Source organism: Bubalus bubalis, chromosome 6 (genome assembly GCF_019923935.1).
Source record: "Bubalus bubalis isolate 160015118507 breed Murrah chromosome 6, NDDB_SH_1, whole genome shotgun sequence".
NCBI classification, from domain to species: Eukaryota; Metazoa; Chordata; class Mammalia; order Artiodactyla; family Bovidae; genus Bubalus; species Bubalus bubalis.
In genome coordinates, this window is record NC_059162.1 from 92,020,798 (window position 1) to 92,044,090 (window position 23,293).

The window sequence follows — 23,293 nt, forward strand, 5'->3', positions numbered from 1 at the left end:
ATAATCATTTTTCTGTGTCAGTTTGTTTTCTATGAGTTTTTTTCAGAGCCTTTTGCCATTTGTCTCAGCTAGGGTCTATAGCAAAGCTGAGGTTGTAACAGATCGACTTGAAGTTAATAGTAAGGTCTCTGATACCCTTGTGCTCTAATTGATTTCAGAATTTGGTGATACAACCACTTCCCTAGCAGCAAACCCAGATGCCACCACAATCAGCATCGAGGATCCTGGTGAAACCCCAAAGCATAAGCCAGGACCCCTAAGAGGCTTGGGGAGAGAAGAAGATGATGAGTTACTAGGAAACGATGACTCGGACAAAACTGAGGTTTGGACTTGTATTGGAAACTTTTTTTTCTCTTTGAAGTTTTAAAAACCTCATGCATGCATTTATTGCAGTTTCCTGTGTGCCAGGAACTTTTTGGCCAGCTGAGTAATATTTCTAGTAATATTTTATAAATGGATCATGCTTGTGATTCACTAGAGGAGTACTTGATTTGTAGCAGTGTGTTCACAGGCTTATGAAATAGTGGAGTGCTGGGTGTGCTTTGTGGAACTCCATGAAATATCAAAATAAGTACCAAAGTTTATGCCAAATTAAATACCAGCATATACTAGATATCACAGCAAGAGCTCAGACTTAGGAGCCTAAGTTTGAGTCCTGGTCTGGCCAGTAGTAATAGCGCTGTGGTCTTGGGTAGGATATTTTAATTTCCCTAAGCCTGGATTTCCTCATCTGAAAGTAATATATTGACTCTTCTTATCATTATAATCACAATAGCTGACATTTATTCAGTGTTTACGGAGAAGGCGATGGCAATCCACTCCAGTGTTCTTGCCTGGAGAATCCCAGGGACAGGGGAGCTGCCGTCTGTGGGGTCACACAGAGTCGGACATGACTGAAGTGATGTAGAAGCAGCAGCATTCAGTGTTTAATAGCTGCCAAATACCATTTAAAGTTCTTCACTTGGATCATCTCATGTAATCCTCAAAACAACCCAATATGCAAGGAACTGTTCTTATACTCATTTTATACTTGATCGTAGCCAAAAGGCCAGAAAGCAGTCATATACTCATTTTATAAAAGAGAAACCGGAGGCACAGAGTTTAAGTGACTTGCCCCAGGACATGCAACTGGCAGGTACAGATGGAACTTTAAACTGAGGCAATCTGAGTCCTTCTGTACTAGAGTTGTTGTTTAGCTGCTAAGTCATGTCTAACTCTTTGTGACTCCATGGACTGTAGCCTGCCAGGCTCCTCTGTCTATGGGATTTCCCATGCAAGACTACCAGAGTGGGTTGCCCTTTCCTCCTCCAGGGGATCTTCCCAACCCAGGGATCAAATTTACATTTTCTGCATTGGCAGGTGGATTCTTTACCAACTGAGCCACTGGGGAAGCCCCAATAATTAATCTAATCCTCCCTATAACCCTATAAGGCAGATCTGTTAGCTATACTTTTTAGATTAGGAAGACTGAGATGAGTCTAGTGATTTGATGAAGCTGCCCCCTAGTGGAGGGACCAGGATTTAAAACCTTTTAATAAGCAAACACCCTCTTTCAACAACACAAGAGAAGACTCTACACATGGGCATCACCAGATGATCAACACCGAAATCAGATTGATTGTATTCTTTGCAGCCAAATATGGAGAAGCTCTATACAGTCAGCAAAAATAAGACCGGGAGCTGACTGTGGCTCAGATCATGAGCTCCTTATTGCCAAATTCAGACTTAAAGAAAGTAGGGAAAACCACTAGACCATTCAGGTATGACCTAAATCAAATCCCTTATGATTATACAGTGGAAGTGAGAAATAGATTTAAGGGACTAGATCTGATAGATAGAGTGCCTGATGAACTGTGGACTGAGGTTTGTGACATTGTACGGGAGACAGGGATCAAGACCATCCCCATGGAAAAGAAAGGCAAAAAAGCAAAATGGCTGTCTGGGGAGGCCTTACAAATAGCTGTGAAAAGAAGAGAAGCGAAAAGCAAAGGAGAAAAGGAAAGATATAAGCATCTGAATGCAGAGTTCCAAAGAATAGCAAGAAGAGATAAGAAAGCCTTCCTCACTGATCAGTGCAAAGAAATAGAGGAAAACAACAGAATGGGAAAGACTAGAGATCTCTTTAAGAAAATTAAAGATACCAAGGGAACATTTCATGCAAAGATGGGCTCAATAAAGGACAGAAATGGTATGGACCTAACAGAAGCAGAAGATATTAAGAAGAGATGGCAAGAATACACAGAAGAACTGTACAAAAAAGATCTTCACGACCACGATAATCATGATGGTATGATCACTCACCTAGAGCCAGACATCCTAGAATGTGAAGTCAAGTGGGCCTTAGAAAGCATCACTACAAACAAAGCTAGTGGAGGTGATGGAATTCCAGTTGAGCTATTCCAAATCCTGAAAGATGATGCTGTGAAAGTGCTGCACTCAATATGCCAGCAAATTTGGAAAACTCAGCAGTGGCCACAGGACTGGAAAAGGTCAGTTTTCATTCCAATCCCAAAGAAAGGCAATGTCAAAGAATGCTCAAACTACTGCACAATTGCACTCATCTCACACTCTAGTAAAGTAATGCTCAAAATTCTCCAAGCCAGGCTTCAGCAATATGTGAACCGTGAACTTCCTGATGTTCAAGCTGGTTTTAGAAAAGGCAGAGGAACCAGAGATCAAATTGCCAACATCTGCTGGATCATAGAAAAAGCAAGAGAGTTCCAGAAAAACATCTGTTTCTGCTTTATTGACTATGCCAAAGCCTTTGACTGTGTGGATCACAATAAACTGTGGAAAATTCTGCAAGAGATGGGAATACCAGACCACCCGACCTGCCTCTTGAGAAACCTGTATGCAGGTCAGGAAGCAACAGTTAGAACTGGACATGGAACCACAGACTGGTTCCAAATAGGAAAAGGAGTACGTCAAGGCTGTATATTGTCACCCTGCTTATTTAACTTATATGCAGAGTACATCATGAGAAAGGCTGGGCTGGAAGAAGCACAAGCTGGAATCAAGATTGCCGGGAGAAATATCAATAACCTCAGATATGCAGATGACACCACCCTTAGGGCAGAAAGTGAGGAGGAACTCAAAAGCCTCTTGATGAAAGTGAAAGAGGAGAGTGAAAAAGTTGGCTTAAAGCTCAACATTCAGAAAACGAAGATCAAGGCATCTGGTCCCATCACTTCATGAGAAATAGATGGGGAAACAGTGGAAACAGTGTCAGACTTTATTTTTCTGGGCTCCAAAATCACTGCAGATGGTGACTGCAGCCATGAAATTAATAGACGCTTACTCCTTGGAAGAAAAGTTATGACCAACCTAGATAGCATATTCAAAAGCAGAGACATTACTTTGCCAACAAAGGTCCGTCTAGTCAAGGCTATGGTTTTTCCTGTGGTCATGTATGGATGTGAGAGTTGGACTGTGAAGAAAGCTGAGCGCCGAAGAATTGATGCTTTTGAAGTGTGGTGTTGGAGAAGACTCTTGAGAGTCCCTTGGACTGCAAGGATATCCAACCAGTCCATTCTGAAGGAGATCAGCCCTGGGATTTCTTTGGAAGGAATGATGCTAAAGCTGAAACTCCAGTACTTTGGCCACCTCATGTGAAGAGTTGACTCACTGGAAAAGACTGATGCTGGGGGGGATTGGGGGCAGGAGGAGAAGGGGATGACAGAGGATGAGATGGCTGGATGGCATCACTGACTCGATGGACGTGAGTCTGAGTGAACTCCGGGAGTCGGTGATGGACAGGGAGGCCTGGCATGCTGCGATTCATGGGGTTGCAAAGAATCGGACACGACTGAGCAACTGAACTGAACTGAAATGATGGTAAAAGTGATGGATGAATATAGAAGAGTTTGGTCTTTTGTATTTCTTGAGTTTCTCTTCGATCCTCTGTCTTTCTCTGTCTGGGTAGCTAGAATAAAGAAATTCTGTGTTCATTATATTTTATTTTACCTCTGACAGTTACTTGCTGGACAGAAGAAAAGCTCCCCCTTCTGGACATTTGAATACTATCAGACGTTCTTTGATGTAGACACTCACCAGGTCTGTAAACCAGTTTCACCTTTCTTTTGATGTATAATGCAGACTTATTTCTTCTGCTGTTAAACAGTCAAGTAATGTGACAGGTATTGCATACTGGATATGGTCTGCAAAAGTAAAGGGTTCTTGGCACTTGAAAATACTAAATGAAATAATAAAATAATAATAAACAATAAAAGCTCTAATAACCGTTTCAATTTTGCAGTAGTTAAACTTTACTAAACTTTAAGAAAAAAAATCATCTGTAGACTTACTGCTATGCTGTTTTGCAGGTCTTTGACAGAATAAAGGGGTCTCTTTTGCCAATACCAGGAAAAAACTTTGTAAGGTTGTATATCCGCAGCAATCCAGACCTCTATGGTATGTGTAGCGCCGTTTTGGTTCTTTTTCATGTACCAGCTAAATGCAGATGAGGGTGTGGGTTGTCTCGAAAGCTGGCGAAGCACACTGTTGGTGGGGCACGAGCGTTTTATGTGTCTCTTCTGAGCTTCAGTAGCAGCTCTTGCAAAGAATTTTGGAGAAAAGGCAATTACATGTTTGATTAATGCCATGATGACAAGAATAGTGTGTCCTTTGAAAGTCTTTAAATGACATTACAAACTTGAGACAAATTAAGTCATTTCATATAGAGGAGATTATTGATTTTAATTTTAGAGGATTTGGTGGTTGGGGTGAGTGTGGAGGAGGCTCTCTTACACTTACTCATTGATATGCTGAGTTCTAGCTCTGACCCTCAGGCAGGCTGTTCCCCTTGGGAGTTTGTAAGGGGATGAGCCCGGGGATTGGTGTCATCCCAACCTCCCTGCTGTCTGAGGAGGGGCCAGAGGTCCATCCAGTGCTTCTGAGGGAAAGGGTTTCAGCACTGGTGACCTCTGTGTTTGAGGGGAGAAGAGAGCCAGAGACTCTGAGTGCTTCTGTGTGCAGATGCTGTATGCAAGACGTGGTGTACCTGGGCATAGCTAATTCTTTCAACGACCTTTGAGGTAGGTGCTATTATCTCCATTTTTCTAATGAAGAACCTGATGCTCAGTGTTCAATAATTTATATGTTTAATGCTAAACAGTAAGTATTAGAGCAATTATACATGTTGATTATAAGAGGAAAAGGAATTCATGTGAATCTATTGTGTACCAATCAGTATATACAGTCTTTAATCCTTTCAAGAGGGCAATGTATTAAGTGCTATTATCTCTGTTTTCCATGTGAGAAAACTAAGGTTAGAAGTTGTCAAACTAAGAACTCCCATTCTTATGGGACAACATTATGGATGAACTGGGAGGGTATTATACTTTAGTTCAATAAGTCAGACAGAAAAAGACATGCTGTGTGATTTCACTTATATGTGGAATATAAGAACTAAAACTGGTGAATCTAACAGAAAAGAAACAAAGGCACAGATACAGAGAACAAGCTAGTAGTTACCAGAGGGGAGAGGGGAGGGAGGAGGGGCAGGATAGGGGTAGAGGGTTAGGAGGTACAAACTGCTTATGTATAGAATAAATAAGCTAGAAGGATGCAGCACAGGGAATATAGCAAATATTTTATAATAACTAAAAATGGAATATAATTTTTAAAAATTATTACTATGTACACTTGAAATATGTAATATTATATAATAAATCAACTATTTATTATAAATAGTTAAAGTAGAACTGGCACCTGGTTTGGGCTTCCTAAGTGGTGCCAATGCAGGAGACATAAGAGATGTGGGTTTGATCCCTGGGTGAGGACGATCCCCTGGAGGAGGACTTGGTGACCCACTCCAGTATTCTTGCCTGGAGAATTCCATGGACAGAAGAGCCTGGTGGGCTAGAGTCCATGAGGTCTCAAGGAGTTGGACAGAACTGAAGTGACTACCCACACTTGCAGCACCTGGTTTAGTGTTAATATAAAGCCCCTATTATTCTATTAAACTGGTTTTTTTAAGCTCCAGAAACTTTTCATCAAATGTTATGGATGTTATCCAATATTGAGAACCAGTTAAAGTGGAACTGCTCTAATGGACGCTAAGGAAAGTCTCCTTTCCACTCACCTTTGATCCTGAAACATTCTTCTTTACACAGCACTATTAACCTCATGAATTCATGTTGTTGTTTTAGTCGCTAAGTCTTGTCTGACACCTTGCGACCCTACAGACTGTAGCTCAACAGGCTCTTCTATCCACAGGATTCTCCAGGCGAGAACACTGGAGTGGGTTGTCATTTCCTCCTCCAGGGCCTCTTCTGGACCCAGGAGTCAAACCCGCGTCTCCTACATTGTCAGGCAGGTTCTTTACTACCTGAGCCGCTGCGGAAGCCCTCATGAGCTCATAGACATGCTTAAAAAAAGAAAGTACAGGATTTCTCTGGCAGTCCCGTGGTTAAAACTCTGCGCTCCCAGTGCAGGCGACACAGGTTTGATCCCTGATCAGGGAAGACCCGCATGCCACATAGTGCAACCAAAAAAAAGTACAACTAGAAAAAAGAAAGTTTTTTAGTAGAGAGGGCTGACTTTGTGGGGTGGGTTGGAGGAAGGTGGTCAGGAGCAAGATAACAGAAGAGCCAGTCTGCAGGATCTAAGGGAAAGATGAATAAATTTGACTACATTTACACCAAAATTTAAAATTTCTACACCACAAAATAAACCATAAACAAGGTAAAATAAATAAATAAACCACAGACCAAAGATAATATTTCAGAGCACATAACCCACAAAAGATAAAGATCAAGAATATATGTAGAGTGCCTACTAATTATAAGAGTAAAACCAATTATAAGTTCTAGCAAAAAATAAGCAATTCACAGAAAAGGAAACCCAAATGGCCAATAAATACATGAAAAAATGCTTATCCACACCTGTAATAGGGCTTCCCAGGTGGCACTAGTGGTAAAGAACCCGCCTGCAAATGCAGGAGCCCTAAGAGATGCAGATTCGATCCCTGGTCTGCTGCAGGAGGGCGTGGCAACTCAAGTATTCTTGCCTGGAGAATCCCATGGACAGAGGAGCCTGGCGGACGACAGTCCGTAGGGTCGCAAAGAGTCAGACACCACTGAGGTGACTTAGCACATGCCTGTAATCAGGGAAATAAAAACTAAAACATGATATCACATATGTGCATCAATTTAGCCATCATACAACTTGGCTTGTCTTCATTTATTCATTCAGTTAACAAATATGAAGCACTTACTATTCTAGGCACTGGAGGTACAGCAGTAATAAAAAGACGAAAGTCCCTGCCCAGAGGCAATTTATAATCTAAGTTTAACAATAGACAAAGAAAATAGGTGAAACACACAGTGTGCTAGTGATAAATGTTAAGGTAAAAATTTAAAAGCAGAGAAGAGAGACAGTAAAAGTTATGTAGGTGGGTGGATTTCTGAGTAAACACCTGAAGGAATTGGAGCAATACAAGTAAGTGTCTCAGAGAAGAGCATTTGAAAAAAGAGTTCTGGGACCTCTCTGATGGTCCAGTGGCTGAGGCTTTGTCCTCCCAGTGCAGGGGCCCCACTTTGATCCCTGTTCGGTGAATTAGATCCCACGTCCATAACTATGACCCAGCACAGCCAAGTAAATAAATAATATGGAAGAGAGAGCTCAGCATGTACAGAGGCCTTGAGGCAGGACTTGCCTCGTGTGCTTAAAGAACAGTGAAGACACCAGTGTGCCTGGGCTAGAGTGAACAGGGCCTCTAGGAGATGAGGTCAGAGGGCCAGTGTGGAGGGACACATCGTATGGGGTCTTGGAAGCAAGTAACGACTTTGGCTTTAGCTTGAATGAGATGCCATTGAAGGGTCTAAACAGAGAGGAGCGATAACTCTTAAGTCAGCTTTTTATAAACATTGGTATCAAGCGTTGCCAAGGATATGGAGCCATGGGACCTTGTGTAAAATGTGGGTGGCTATGTAACTGGTGCCACAAATTGGAGCAGTCTGAAGATGCTCCTGCCCTACAACTTAGCAGTTCTCCTCCTAGATAAATAAGAAGACATATAGAAGAGTATTATTCTTCATTGCCTCTTCATTGCTTGTAATTAGCAAATATTTTGAAATGACCAAAGTAAATATGGTGTGTTCATATACAGAATTTTGTAGGTTTTAGAAATGGATTTGATCTATAAGCATCAACAAGGACACATCTCAGAACAGTAGTCGATGAAAAGAAGCATGTTGGAGAAGGATATGAGTAGTACCGCAGCATTAGAAAGATTTGAAAACTAAGCATGCTGAGTGCACCAGTGTTTATCATTTTTTGGGCTTTTCTTTCTGTTAGAAATATTTGATAATATAAAAATGCACAATGCAAATGAAGTTAAAGCTTCCTCCCACCCCACCCCACCCCATCCCATAATTGGAGTAGGACTTTGGCAGGCATGAACAAGAGAGAAGGCAGCGTGAAGCCTCGGGGCAGGCCTGGGAGGAGCAGGTGGTGTGTGTCTCTGGAGGCCACGCCTCCTGGGTGCCTGAGTGCAGCAGGCAGTGCCTGTGTCTGTCACACATCGCTGTGTCCCCAGCACCAGGGCCCAGAGCAAAGGAGGGAGGTAGTAAATGACAGCTGACGGGATAGTCTCTGCTTCCTAGTTACGGTACTAGAATATTCTGATCGCTTGTGGTCGCCTGATTGGATGGTCTTGGCCCATCAGTAACACATGGTTAGTTTTGTTCATTTGTTCAATAAAGCTTTGGGGGAATTTTTAAATTACTGTTACTAGTTGTAAGGGTTTTTTTTTTTTTGGTTGTTGTTACACTGTTTATGTGCTAGGCATGCAGAATACTGCAGTGAACAGGATCTGATCCTTGGCTGTAACAGAGCACCCGCAGGCTAGTGAGTCAGTGACACTGCTTGGGAAGCTGATGTTGGTGACTCTTTGGAGCTCCCCAGTCAGGTGCTTGTTGTGTATCCTTTCCCACCTTCAGGAACCAACTTGGCCTCAAAAAGTGCTCATCCATTTCTGCCAGTCATCTCCCCCAGCGCAGTAATTTTCTTAATTTTGTGATATGTCATGGTGCCTACAGTTATCCAAAAGAAAAAAACCCTACAGAATATTACTGAAATTGAAAAATGAAATTCTTAAAATCTATTAAAATCTCTAGATTTATAAATTGTATTTGTTCATATAGTCCTTTTTCTAGATGGGGAGAAGCAAGAGTGGTCATGAAATCAAGCGAAATGATGAAAGGGACTTCTAAAGCATGGTGTACTCATTCACTTAGTGGAATATTTTATAATCATTAAAAGAATAAGCTTAATTTTATAGGCTTCCCAGGTGGCGCTAGCGGTGAAGAATCTGCCTGCCAATGCAGAAGACATAAGAGACATGGGTTCAATCCCTGGGTTGGGAAGGGCCCCTGGAGGAGGGCATGACAACCCACTCCAGTATTCTTGCCTGGAGAATTCCAGGGACAGAGGAGCCTGGTGGGCTACAGTCGATACAACTGAAGTGACTTATAAATAGCTATAGTAGAATCTCCAGGACATGATAAGGTGGAAATACATATGCATATTAGCATTTCTTTAAAGCACACACACAAATATGCATTTGCTTTTATGTGTATAGAAATCTCTGGCAGGGTTCACCAGAAACTGGTTATGGTGGTGAGTTCTGTGGGAGAATGAATAGCTAGGGAGTGGAGAGGAAAGAAGGTTAATTTTCTCTGTATCCCCTTTTGTGCCTTTTGAACAATGCACTGTGTGTGTGTATTACTTTTTCATTAAAAAAAAAAAAAGAAAAAAAGAAAGCCTTATATGCGCACTCACACAGACACCCATGGTGATTTGTTAGATTAAATGAACTCTTTCTTAAAGCTTGCCCTGCTCCTCTGTTTAGACAGCAAAGGACCTATATAATTTTAATTATTTTTTTCTCTGGCATTAACATTTGATACTTATGTCAAGGAAGTAACCTTTGCTTCCTGTATCCTGTGTCCATGAATTTTTTTGGATGATCTTCCAACAAGAGACATATAAATAAATCAGTGTCTTCATTCACCTAATTGAGGAAGGTGTTTTTGTTTTGTGCATTTCAGTCCCCACTGTCTGAGTGTGTATTTGACCTTTTAAAAAGAAAATTCCCACTTAACAATACTGATTCCATCTCAAGTTCATTTTCCATTGCTTCCATGAAGCTGGTTTGTCATTTTCTTATCTGAGTTTTCTGGTTTGCTTTGCAGGCCCCTTTTGGATATGTGCCACATTGGTCTTTGCCATAGCAATCAGTGGGAATCTTTCCAACTTCTTAATCCATCTGGGAGAGAAGACATACCACTATGTGCCCGAATTCCGAAAAGGTTGGTGAATAGCTTGACTTATTTGGAATGCTGTCAGTTGGTAACTGTGAGTTCTTGGACCCCTGTCTGTAGGTCCTGCAGCCCATTTTCCTGTATCAGGGTTCAAAACTAATCATCTGTCCATATAAATCCACATAGTCTTTTTATCTTTTGTTTTGTTAAAATAACCTAAAATGTTGCATTTTAACCATTTTTAAGCGTGTGATTCAGTGGCATTAAGTATATCCACAATATTGTGAATCTGTGTACTCTTCTGGTACACTGTAAGGCAAGGCCCCGTAGCAATCAGAATGTCTCCAAAGAAAAATGTACAAAATAAGTAAAAAGCAGTGTGTAGAAAAGTCTCCACTGTAGCGTTATTTGTATTATCCAACTGTTAGCAGCAGTAGGGGCCTTGTTATTTAAGGCATGGTGACTCAGCTAGCTATGTCTGTAGCCATTAATTATGAAGCACTTAGAACAACGTGGAGAACTCGTAATCCAAACTTATGCCAATGCTGGTAGCAGTTTTGTTAAAGAGAAGTCTGCAGACGGTCAGAGCCGAGAAGGGAGAATGCAGAGGTGAGAGTGTCCTGGTGAGGATGGGCTTGTGGGTGACATTCTTATTTTAAAACTTCCTTTCTAGGGACTTTCCCTGGTGGTCCAGGGGTTAGGATACTGTGCTTCCTCTGCTGGGGGCCTGGCTTTGATTCCTGGTTGGGGAACTAAGATCCCACAAACTGTGCAGTGCAGTCAAAAAAATAAACAAAACTTCCTTTCATGTGGCAGTACTGGATAGCTGGGGGCAAAAAAACAGCTTTTAGGGACTTGCAGATGACAGCCACCCAAGGTAGGAGTGGTTGGCTGAACAGGAGATCGGCCTTTGCCCCTTTCTCTGTCCTCTCCCTCCCTTGCTCTGTCCCTCACGGCCTGCTCTCCTGTTGAGAAGCTGTGTAAGAGCATGAGCTCGGGCCCCCAGCCATCGGCTTCTGCCGCCAGCTTTACTCACCAGCTTCTACCTTGTTGGGCAAATTATTTCATCTCTCTTGACCTCAGATTCCTTGTCAGTGAAATGGGAATAAAAATGTCTATATTATAGGGCTATTGTAAGAATAAAGAAGTGATGTCTATAAAGAGGTTAGAATAGTGCCTTGTACAAAAAGGATTCAGTAAAATGAACTATTGCCGTATATGTATGTACCCATACCTGTGTGTCTACGGAATAATGTTTTTACCTGTGTGTGTGTCCATGTAGCCTTCCTTTCCTCCCCTCGGCTCTCCGTGCCTGTTTTCCCTTCTCTCCTCCATTATGGAGTCAGTCCCAACTCCATTTGTCAAGTGACCTTGGTTTAAATTTAACTCAATCATTGTTATCCATGAGCTATCAGTCTGCCTTCAAGTAGTTCAGTGGTTAAGTAAACAAAAATAGGTAACTGGATATTGCTGTAATGAATGGCTTGTGTTAATTTCTGTGTCAGAGGTCTGTAGAAGTATATTGACAAAGAGGAGTGAGTCACCCTACCTGGGGGTGTGGAAGCTGGGAGGGAAGCTGGGAGGGCAGGGGGCGGGGGTCCTTGTCTGTTCTTACTCCTGTTGGACTGGGCATCCCAGTGTCAGGGTGTCTAGGGATATATATGCTAGTGAGGTCGTTATTGACTCAATCAGTCAATATTTTTCCATTTTATGTAAAGAGTATAAGTGACACATCCAAGGTCAGATCCTGCTTCTCCACTTATTAATTATTTGACCCTAACCAAACCACTTAGCTCTCTGATCTTATTTCCTCATCTCTAGAGTAAAGATATAGTTTATATGAAATAATATATTTATATATCACTTAACAGTATAAAAAGCTTATTCTTGATTGGGCATTAATTATTTATCAGTCAGTGTTCTAAACATACCTGTTTTTACTCATTTAATTCTAATAGTCTTATAAGGTACTGCACTGTTATTATTCCCATTTTACAGATGAGGATACTGAGGCAGGAAAGTTAAGTAACTCACCACTCATCTATTAATATAAGTGACAGAGCTGGGCATCCGAGGTGGTTCAGTGGTGAAGAACCCACCTGCCAGGTAGGAGATCTGGGTTCAATCCCTGGCTTGGGAAGATCCCTTGAAGAAGGAAGTGGCAACCCACTCCAGCAATTCTTGCCTGGGATATCCCCCAGACAGATCAGCCTGGCGGGCTGCAGTAGCCCATGGGGTGGCAATGAATCAGACACAACTTGGTGACTAAACGGCAAGTGGCAGAGCTAGGATCAGCGTCTGTATATACAGTCTGTAGCTCTGATCGTTATACAGAGTCACCTCTCAGTAAAGCACTCACTGTAACGCCTGACACCCGGTGGACAGCCATCGTCATAGCAGCAGTTTCCTGCCTCTTCCTTTCCTTATTCAAGAAAAAGGCAGTAGATCAGCAAAATTACATTTGACTTAGTGACAGAGTTACTTATATGAAAAAAGTGCTCTGGGAGCTGGAGAATGTTTTGGACAATCACATGTCTTACCCAGAGCCTGGCCATGGTTGCTAGGAGTGCTTTTTTCTTGCCAAGAGCATTTGACGGATTACCTGCTGATTTTCACATGGGAAGGGCTGGTGTTGTGGACTGAGCCACACTTATGATCCTCCACTCCAGAAGAGTGAAGTGAACCCTCCAGGGCATGCTGCTGCTGGGAAGGAGGAGGGACGGACAGTAAGTAATGCAGTGAATGCTGCTGCTCTGAGGAGTCACTCAGTAGCATTTGCACCACAGAGACAAGAATTTTTAAAGAAGAAAGTGGAACTGGAGACTATTTTAAGCAATTCATCAATGAGCTGAAACTCCCTGTTTCAGAGACAGAAGGAACTCTAAATAGCACACAGAACAAGTTAATCTGTTCCCAGGGTATTTTCATAAATTTGCTAAAGAAATCAGTGTCAGCTTTTGTTATATTAGGAAAGAGGACGTGTTCTTCCAAGGGGATAGTTGACTTTTGTATGATTGAAATGCTCCGTGTATTTAAATACTTGTAGTGTGGGTCTCGGAAGTATTTCAGTACATAATTCAGTCGTTTAATACTATTAGTTGTTAGTCATAAAGTGAATTATAGAAGCCATAGGAGAGACTGCTAGTCATCATCACAAAGACAGATGCTGAAGGCACATGGATTCGGCACATTTATCGAGCATCTGCCGCTTATCGGGTACCTTGCCAGGCTCAGGGACCGAAACCAGTAAGACATCACCCCCTGACCCAGTGAGGCAGATGGACACCCCTGCGGGGAGTGAGTCCAGGGGGTCCCAGAAGTAGCGCGACAGTGGAACTGCAACTTGTGTCTTCTCGCCCTCAGTGTCCATCGCAGCCACAATCATCTATGCCTACGCCTGGCTGGTTCCTCTCGCACTCTGGGGTTTCCTTGTATGGAGAAACAGTAAAGTTATGAACATCGTTTCCTATTCATTTTTGGAGATTGTATGCGTCTATGGATATTCACTCTTCATTTATATCCCCACGGCAGTAAGTACCACACTTACTCTGAGTGAGGCCACAATTACTCAGCTGGCATCATTATTTCTAACCTAACACTGATGTGCATCTGAAAAAATAACCCCAGAATTTAGAAATTTTCTGGGAATGGGGGCCGGGGAGCCTAGTTCCTTCCGTGCGTCTTGGGCCCTTCATTAGGGAAGCGTTCGCCTCGGTCTGCACACGGGTGGGATTTCTGTGGGCTGTGCTCGGAAACCCAGGTGGCAGCAAGGGCTCCACTGCTGATGGGCGCCCCGGCCTTTATGAGCACGTGTGCCTGGAAGGAACAAATGCCACTCTGAACTAACCCTCCCCGCCCTCCTTTTCTTTCAGATACTGTGGATCATCCCCCAGAAAGCGGTCCGTTGGGTTCTAGTTATGATTGCCCTGGCCATCTCGGGCTCTGTCTTGGCAATGACCTTTTGGCCAGCTGTTCGTGAGGACAACCGACGCATCGCATTGGCCACAATTGTGACGATTGTGTTGCTTCACATGCTGCTTTCTGTGGGCTGCTTGGTACGGTCTCATTCCGATGCTCTTCTGGTGTGCTTTAGATGCCACGCTAAGACCTCAAACTGTCAGACACCATGGTTCTTTAAAAGCTGGCTCCCTGGAATAAATATTGTTTTAAATAGGCTCTGCTGGATGAGAAATAACAGTCATGAGAATTTGGTTGTAATCTCTGAGTTTACCTAATTTCTTTTTTTTCTGACTTTACCTGATTTCTGAAGTTTGGTTGATATTTGGTGTCTGGCTAGAGGAAGTAGGGATGAATGAGTGTCTTCACTTAAGGCTGGGGAGCAGGGGTCCGGGAGTTCCACCTCTGCATGCCTTTGCTGGGTTTTTGCACATATTTAGATGGAGAACTTGAGAATGAAGTCAAAATAGAAAAGAGAAGTTATTTTTAAGATGACCAACATTTAAAACAATGTTTAATGTGTTTGGGTATCTTTTTAGGAAGAGCATGTACTTTTTGAGTCAGACACATCCAGGTTAAAGATCAGCTCTATCACTCACCAGCTGTGTGAACTTGGGCAGGGAACCTAACTTCTCTGGATCTCTTAATCTGTAACGTGGGTATAATAGTTCTTGCCACAGAAAACTGTTCTGAGGATAAAATAATACAGATAAAGCACTTAACCTAGAACTTGTCCCATAAATGCCCATAAGTTAGGTCCATTTCCTTTGATCTTAACGAGATACGGTTTTTTAATTTCTATACACACTGTGTATGAAATTTGCTGCCAATAGCCTTAACCAGGACTGGTATAGGTTTTTTAAAAATTTTGAGTCCAAGAATGTTAAGGTCGTTGATGCCCATAGGAAGATGTCCACATAGCACATGGCCAGACCGTTGGTCAGGCTTTGCAACAGGAGTTAATATATCTTTGGCACTATTCGATCTTTAATATTTTCTCTAGACAATCATAGTCTCATTGAGTGCTTTAATAAGATCCCAATACTTTATCATTCAACAAGTCTCCTAGAAAGCGCCAAGTTCTGAAACACAGGGTTGGTTGACATGCGTTTTACATGTGCCTAAGCTTTAACCCCTTGAGACAGAGGACTCACAGCAGAGTGACACTCTTCATGTTTGGTACTTGGAACCTCTGGACTGATGCGTTCAAATGCTGTGACCCTCCTGTCTGCTGAGGAAGAATGTGCTTTGCATTGAAACTGACTCTTGATGTAACACCTCTCCCTGGCATCTTCCCATCTCTGTTTAGAATTTTGTGTGTGTGTTACGTTCCTTGTTAAGAAGTTGGTGAAGGAAAGGAGGCGAAGAAAGGTATTGCCATGTTCAGTTCTGTAAAGAATAGAGAGGAGCAAGGCAGACAGGGTTGCAGAGCAGGGAGGTAGTGTTGTTAACACATTTAATTTGGTACCTGTGGCTAGGATCTTTTACCTCCTGTGCCTACTACTCCCTCTTGGGGTAAACAACACTGAAGTTAGGGTTTACCTGCCCATCTTACTACTCAGCAGTTTTCTAAAAGAGAGCATCATAACCAAGTAGAACACTGGACTGGGAACTTCTTGGCATTGAGTGCCTGGGCTTCCTTTTCTGTTAGGGAGATTTATACTTCATGGGCTTTAGTGAGACTCGATGAAATGGCTGTGAAAACCCTTCACATACTGTGATAGTTTTTTCAGATGTAAAGAAGTTATTAAAAGAGGCCTGGGTTATCAGAAATTGCCAGGGCCACTCTGTGGCCTGTTCTGCCGAGTTCCCCAGTAAGAGTGGTCCCGGGTCACAAAAAAGGGCAGTGCCCTTTCATTGATGCCTCTCCCTGGTGGCTTCCCATCTTTCTTCTGAACTTCTTACCCATACACAGACACACACACACACACACACACACACACACACACATGCCTGGTTAAGAAGTTGGAGGGGAGAAGGAGGCAGGAGAAAAGACATTGCCCTGTCCAGTTCTGAGGGTTCTGAGAAATGGGGCAGGTTGGACGGTGGAGCAGGCACCTAATCGCAGGTACAGGACTTCTTGGAAGGGAAGCACAGTTTTCTCTCCTGGAGGAAGGGGAACTGTCTGTTTAGCCAGGAGACCACCGTGCTTGGGGTTCTGTTGTCCACCCTGGAGTCGGCCGCCTCCGTTCTCTTCTGGGGAAGTTGCACAATGCAGGAGGGTGGAGGCAGACATTAGGAGACAGGCTTTAGTCTCAGCTCCATCACTGCTTGCATTTTTGCTTATTAGCTTGCCCCTCTGGACCCTATCGGACATGACTGAGCGACTTCACTTTCATTTTTCACTTTCATGCGTTGGAGAAGGAAATGGCAACCCACTCCAGTGTTCTTGCCTGGAGAATCCCAGGGACGGGAAGCCTGGTGGGCTGCCATCTATGGGTCGCACAGAGTCGGACACCACTGAAGTGACTTAGCAGCAGCAGCAGCAGCAGGTGGACCCTACCTCCTCACTTAGAAGAAGTAAAGACATGGTAGCATTTTTGCTGTTGTAAGGATGAATGATGCATGCAGTTATCATCATTGTATGGGAGAAAAAGTATCGGGGGAGTTATTTGAGCTGAGGGGCACCGCGTGAACTGGACAGCTTGGCCTTCTACTCTCCAACAGGAAACATGAATTGGTGTGTTTGCCTCAGGGCAGTGAAGTATATGACAGCCCCACACCTGCCGAGGGCTCCTTGGTGCTTGTACTTGCACATGATCTAAGTTGATCCTGGAATACGCCTGGCAAGGATGACTAAGGAGGCACTAGAGTAGAGGGTGCGTTCTTGGCTGGTATGTTTGGAGATGCCCAAACCTGTGTTTGGCTCCTCTGCAGGCTACCATCTGTTGGTTCACAGAGTCGGACGTTACTGAAGCGACTGAGCATGCATGCAAGCCTATGTTTGAGGTGGTTACAGCTACGGATAGAATGTCTGTGTCCTGTTGTTTGTGAAATTAATTAGAGATTATTTTTACAGCTCTTTCATTCTGCAGATAAGACTTGTCCAAAGTCGTAGTGTGAGTTCCTAGCAGAGCCAGGTTTAGAACCTGGGCTTCCCGGCTTGTTCTGTCTGGTGAGGGTTTCCTCCAGGAGCCTGGAAGAGAGTTGCAGTTCTTGCATCCTGGGGGCGTCTTGGCCCAGAGCACGTGCGAGATAACTGGAGGGGTCAAACGCGAGCAGTGTGGACTGACCTCTGCTCGGGTTAGTGCCATTCTTCTCCTTCTTAAGAAAGCAGAGCTGCTGGAAGGGGCTCTGGGGAGGAAGGCTTTCAAAACTAATAGCATTTCTCCAGGGACATGACAAACTAGAGGGAGGCTGCTGCTAGAAACTTTTTGAAATGGACTGTTGAAGCGCTAACTTGAAATAGAAAGTGCCTTGGGGAAACTCCAGTGCGATGTGTTGGCGCCCCCTTCTGGCTGATAGAGGGTAGAGCTGGTGAGATGGTTCTTACTGATTTTTTATCTTTTTCACCTTCCTGAGGTCCCTGCTCCAGGCAGGAATGAAGCGCAGGCGGTGGTCACGGATTTATTAATGGGTTCACCTGTCCTTCGAACAACCCTCATTCAAGGCTATGAGACTGGTATTTTCCTGGGCTCACATTAGGCTTCTCAGACACCAAAACAGGTGGGAAGATCCTCCTTAATGTTTTCCAGTCTTCCACCTCCTTCTGATTTTTGACAGTTAAATTGTAGATGGTGAGTGGAAGCATTTATCAAACCTTTCATTTCCAGGCTGAAGAATTAAGAGGTAGAGGCTGCCTAGCACTTTCTTTGAAAGGTCTTTAGAGGGAGCCGAGTGGTTTAGCAGCAGCCTGTCTTGGTTCAGTTCATTAAGTATTGATTGTTTATATAGTGTGCCAGGCCCTACATGAGGGGCTGGTGATGCAGAGACAAGAAGGACATGGTCTTCGGAGGAGAGATTGTGGTGATGAACAACTTGAGCTTTGCAATTGGAAAGACGGACCAGTGAGTCCTGCCCGCATCTCTTGCTGCCGGGTGTGCCTGATCAAATGACAGCCTCCCTGAGCCTCAGTTTCTTCATCTGTCAGATGAGAGTAATGAGAACAACCCCACCAGACTGTTATGAAGATTGAGTCATAGGTAGCAAGTGCTTAATAAATGGTAGCAAACATTTAAAAGGCATGCAGTCGAGTACAAGACAGAAATAGAGACAGTTCAGTGATGACCAGAGTGGTGGGGGAAATGTAGGGGCCACGAGAGCCCAGAAGAGCTCTTAGCATGGAGTCTAGGACATTTACCTGGACCATTATTTTTTAACTCTCCTCCTGGGTCTCCCTTTCCTGCAGGCCTACTTTTTTGATGCACCAGAGATGGACCATCTCCTAACAAGCACAGCTGCCCCAAACCAAACAGTTGTAGCAGCCAAGTCCAGCTAAAGAGGAAAGCAAGAAAATATCTTTCATCTTCTCGCTGTGAGGTACAGTAACAATGGGCAGGGATGTCAGTCCTGTTGTTAACATCAAACATCAAGAGGCCTGGACCCTTTTATCCATCAGCGTGATCCAGTGTGGTGTGTGTGCACACGCGTGTCCATGTGTATGTCCCTCTTGCTGAGGCTTCAGTGGGAAAGTCTACTCATCTGGCTTTATCCGTTTGGGAAACTTGACTGAGCGACTGACACTTTCACTTTCACTCATCTGGCTTTATCCATTTGGGAAACATGAGCTCCCAGATTTTTCTGTAAGAGGAGTTCCTGCCTTTTGGCTCCAGCATCTTTCTACTCCCTGTCCCCTCCCTGGCAGCACAATATAGATTTATTCCATTTGATTACAGTCTGATGGTTCTCTCCAGTTTTTCTGTGACTTGTCAGGCTGGCCTCAGACCCTGAGTATGACCTCTCTTTAATTACTCATGCAGTTCTCTGAAGGTTACCAGTTCTCCTGCCTGGTTTGTTTTCCGGCCTCTTTGATGATTCCACTGTCGGTGGTTAGCCTAGGGTGTCAGAGTACAGGAAGAAGACCCTGATCCTCCTCGGCTGGTCTCTCGCCTCGCCCTCCCAGGCCTCAGTTTCCGAGCCTGCAGCCTTGCTGAGTTGCTACCATCACCGGAACGCATCCTGCCTTTGCACTAGCCAACCTAGTCATCTGAAGTGTTCCTTCCCTTCCAGCAGTCATTGCTTACCTTGTGATCCCATTAAGCTCTCTATTATATGTCACTTTTTAAAAAGATTTTTTGGGACCATTTTTAAAGTCTTTATTGAATTTGTTATAATATTGCTTCTCTTCTGGATTTTTGGCCACAAGGCATGTGGAATCTTAGTTCCCCGACCAGGGATCAAACCTGCACCACCTGCATTTTGAAGGTGAAGTCTTTTTTTCTTTTTAATTGGAGTGCAGTTGCTTTACAGTGTTGTGTTAATTTCTGCCATGCAGCATAGTGGGTCAGCTGTACATATACATATATCCCCTCCTTTTGGAGCCTGTCTGCCACAGGCACATACCTGCAGTGATAGGTGTATATTTGAAGCATTTACAAAGACTGTTGTCAATCCATGTAGTAACTACTAAAGCTTAATTCCTTACTTTTTAATGAAAGAGAAATATTCATAGACGTTCTATTTTCCTTCCACTACCTCAGTGGGTTGTTTTTTGGATCCCACTGCCTTAGAATGAACATGTGGTAGCTTGTTTGCATAACTATTAAATTGTCTGCATGCTTGTCCAGCTCATCCTGCAAATGGACTCCATTAACTGTTAGCAGAGAAAGCCTCAGGGCAGGATCTGAGGTCCACGGGGAAGGAACTCTTGTTTCACTCACACTCCCAGGTCTTGGCTTAATGCCCACCTGGCACAGACAGAGCAAATGCTTCATTACTGTTGAGTAGATGGAGGTGACTTTGTAGGATTCAGGCAAGAGTCAGGATATGGGCTTTTACCCAGAGGTGTCTTGGCTTGCTGAGTCCTGGATCACCATTTACACTCTCACTTGAAGTTTATTTGAGGCACTGGGGACCTAGAAAATCAGCTACAGTCTGCCTCAAGGCACTTTGGTCCATGGGTAAAACAGCTCATCAGATAAGGACCAGGCGGTGGGCCAGGCTCTGTGAGAAGTGCCATGGCCAAGCTGTTAGTTGATGGGCACTGTGGGAGCACAGAAACACTGGCTCACTTGGCCTGGGGGAAGACTTCACAGAGAGGGTCTTGCTTGAGCAGAAGCAACTGATTGCCCGTTTTTCGGAAGAGCAGTTGGCTTTCTGTGGTTTTTGGGAGAGTGAAGATGCAGGCCATTCATTGAGACACTGCCATGTGCTGTGGACTCACATCACCTCGAACAAGGAAACCTAAGCTCAGCTGCAGAGGGACAGAGGTGGAGGACACATAGCTGTCTGGCTGTCTGCCTCGCCTCGGAACACCTGACATCAACCTGGAGAGGGGCTCCCGCAGCCTGCTCCTGGGCTGGGACTTCAGTTCCTTCATACAGTTTGGTTATGATGTCTCCAGACCAAGTGTCCCAGGTGCTGTCAACCTTAAGAGAGTCAGAAGCTGGCATCTGGGAAGAGCCTAGCCCTCAGGGCCCTTGCTGACCTCCCATCCTGATTTTCACAGGTTCGATGTCTCTGGGCTTTGCTCACATCTATAAACTTGGGTGTCAGTGTCTCCATTTGAGTATCCAGTCTCTAATTACCTCTACAGTCCTCTGCTCTACCAGCTGAACTATCGAAGGGTGCTGGTGTCAAGTCTCTAAATGAGATAGTGACAAGCAGTTTCTTTGGAGCCTCCCTGGCAGAAGCATCAGTTGCTTTGTCAATGAGAAGGGCTGCCCAGAGCCCTGAACCCTGAAGATTTATGAGCTGACTGTGCCTCCCACTGTAATCTCTGGACTCCCAGCTTTCGGGAAAAGGAATGACTTTTTATCTTGCAGGTAACCTTCCTCATGTAAATCTGTGCATCGGAAGGCTTAGCCTGAAAGGGATTGCTGGGAAAGCATTAACCCCTTCTCTCCCTGGAACCTCAGGATCATAGAGGAGCCTCCGATTACTTGTAATCAGGGATGCTACCCCTACATAAGTCATTGGGATATTTTAAAGAATGTTTTACTTTCTTCTTTCCTTTGTTCTTTCCTTCCTATTTTATATTTATCAGGTGGTTCAGATGGTAAAGAATCCGCCTGCAATGCAGGAGACCTGGGCTCAATCCCTGGGTTGGGAAGATCCCCTGGAGGAGGGCATGGCAACCCACTCCAGTATTTTTGCCTGGAGAATCCTCATGGACAGGGGAGCCTGGCGGGCTACAGTCCATGGGGTAAAAAGAGCTGGACGTGACTGAGTGACTAAGCACACAGCACATCACCTTAGAGCCAGTGCCGTTTCTTCTGAGCCAGGACCCTGGTGAACCTAGGGCATCTTACTTTGGCTTGAGGGATGGAGGGTCTGAAGGACCGAATCCAGACTGGGGCTGCCTGCCCAGGGGCAATGACAAGTGGTTCTATCCAGAGGAGGGCGACTGGCATATAATTATACTGCTGTGTGATATGGGCTTTATTAAGAGATGAGCAGAGGGCTTCAGGAAACTCCTTTGTAATTAAAACCCTCCTGATTTGATACCCAGGGTTTATATGCAATTATCCTTTCACTCACTCATGTCAAGAGTTCATTTCATAAGCCAAAACTTCATATGTTTTTACTAGGTTTATACACATCCGTTCTTTTATTCTGAAATCGGCTTTAACTCAGTGCTATAATCCCCTTTAACACAGCATCCAAACTGCATGATTTCACAGCATAGCTAATATTAGCATAGCTAATATTCTTTTCCACACCACGTCTGCAGTGTCCCTTCCCAGAGAACCCATTTTCAATTCCTGGGCTATTTCTCAGTTTTCTTCTTTGTTCCCTTTCTTTGAGGAAAGTTGGAAGAACCTGCAATGGCAAGTGGGTCAACACAATAACTTTTTCTTCTTTTATTTGATTTATTTAGTGGAAAATGTGTTGTTGTTGTTCAGTCACTAAGTTGTGTCTGACTCTTTGTGACCCCATGGACTGTAGCACTCCAGGCTTCTCTGTCCTCCACTATCTCCCAGAGTTTGCTCAAATTCATGTCCATTGAGTTGGTGATGCTATCTAACCATCTCATCCTCTCCTGTCCCTTTCTTCTTTTGCCTTCAATCTTTCCCAGCATCAGGGTCTTTTCCAGTGAGTTGGCTCTTCACATCAAGTGGCCCAAGTATTGAAACTTCAGCTTCAGCATCAGTCCTTCCAGTGAATACTCCGGGTTGATTTTCTTTAAGATTGACTGGTTTGATCTTCTTGCAGCTCAAAGGACCCTCAAGAGTCTTCTCCAGCACAGCAATTCAAAAGCATCAATTCTTCAGCCCTAAGCCTTCTTTGGAGAAGGCAATGGCACCCCACTCCAGTACTCTTGCCTGGCAAATCCCATGGACGGAGGAGCCTGGTAGGCTGCAGTCCATTGGGGTCCCTAAGAGTCAGACACGACTGAGTGACTTCACTTTCACTTTCCACTTTCATGCGTTGGAGAAGGGAATGGCAACTGACTCCAGTGTTCTTGCCTGGAGAATCCCATGGACAGAGAAGCCTGGTAGGCTGCAGTCCGTGGGGTCGCATAGAGTCGGACACGACTGAAGCGACTTGGTGGTGGCAGGCCTTCTTTATGGACCAACTCTCACATCCATACATGACTAATGGAAAAACCATAGCTTTGACCATATGGACCTTTGTTGGCATAGTGATATCTCTGCTTTTTAATATGCTGTCTAGGTTGGTCATAGCTTTCCTTCCAAGGAGGAAGTGTCTTTTCATTTCATGGCTGCAGTCACCGTCCGCAGTGATTTTGGAGCCCAAGAAAATAAAATCTGTCACTGTTTCCTCTTTCTCCCCTTCTACTTGCCATGAAGTGATGGAACTGGATGCCATGATCTTGATTTTTTTAATGTTGAGTTTTAAGCTGGCATTTTCACTCTCCTCTTTCACTCTCATAGACTGAATTGTATAATGAATCCCTAAGTACCCTTCCCCTCTTTTACTTTCAACAGTTGTCAACTCACAGCCAGTCT

General features: G+C 44.0%; 1 protein-coding gene across 10 annotated transcripts in view; it reads left to right on the forward strand.

The window, feature by feature from the left end:
• Window positions 1-23,293, forward strand: part of YIPF1 (Yip1 domain family member 1) — a 51,677-nt gene that overhangs the window by 21,271 nt on the left and 7,113 nt on the right. For 6 of the 10 annotated variants that reach the window (XM_025288688.2, XM_044944993.2, XM_044944991.1 and 3 more), the window contains 7 exons: window positions 159-322; window positions 3,973-4,053; window positions 4,323-4,410; window positions 10,197-10,313; window positions 13,629-13,795; window positions 14,138-14,320; window positions 18,571-18,701. In XM_025288688.2, coding sequence (XP_025144473.1) covers window positions 159-322; window positions 3,973-4,053; window positions 4,323-4,410; window positions 10,197-10,313; window positions 13,629-13,795; window positions 14,138-14,320; window positions 18,571-18,660 — 890 coding nt within the window. In that variant the 3' untranslated portion in view covers window positions 18,661-18,701. Of the gene's footprint in view, window positions 1-158; window positions 323-3,972; window positions 4,054-4,322; window positions 4,411-10,196; window positions 10,314-13,628; window positions 13,796-14,137; window positions 14,321-18,570; window positions 18,702-19,141; window positions 19,468-20,829; window positions 21,414-22,398; window positions 22,418-23,293 lie in introns of those variants that run through there. The other 4 variants (XM_044944992.1, XM_044944990.1, XM_044944989.1 and 1 more) reach the window with 4 other exon arrangements.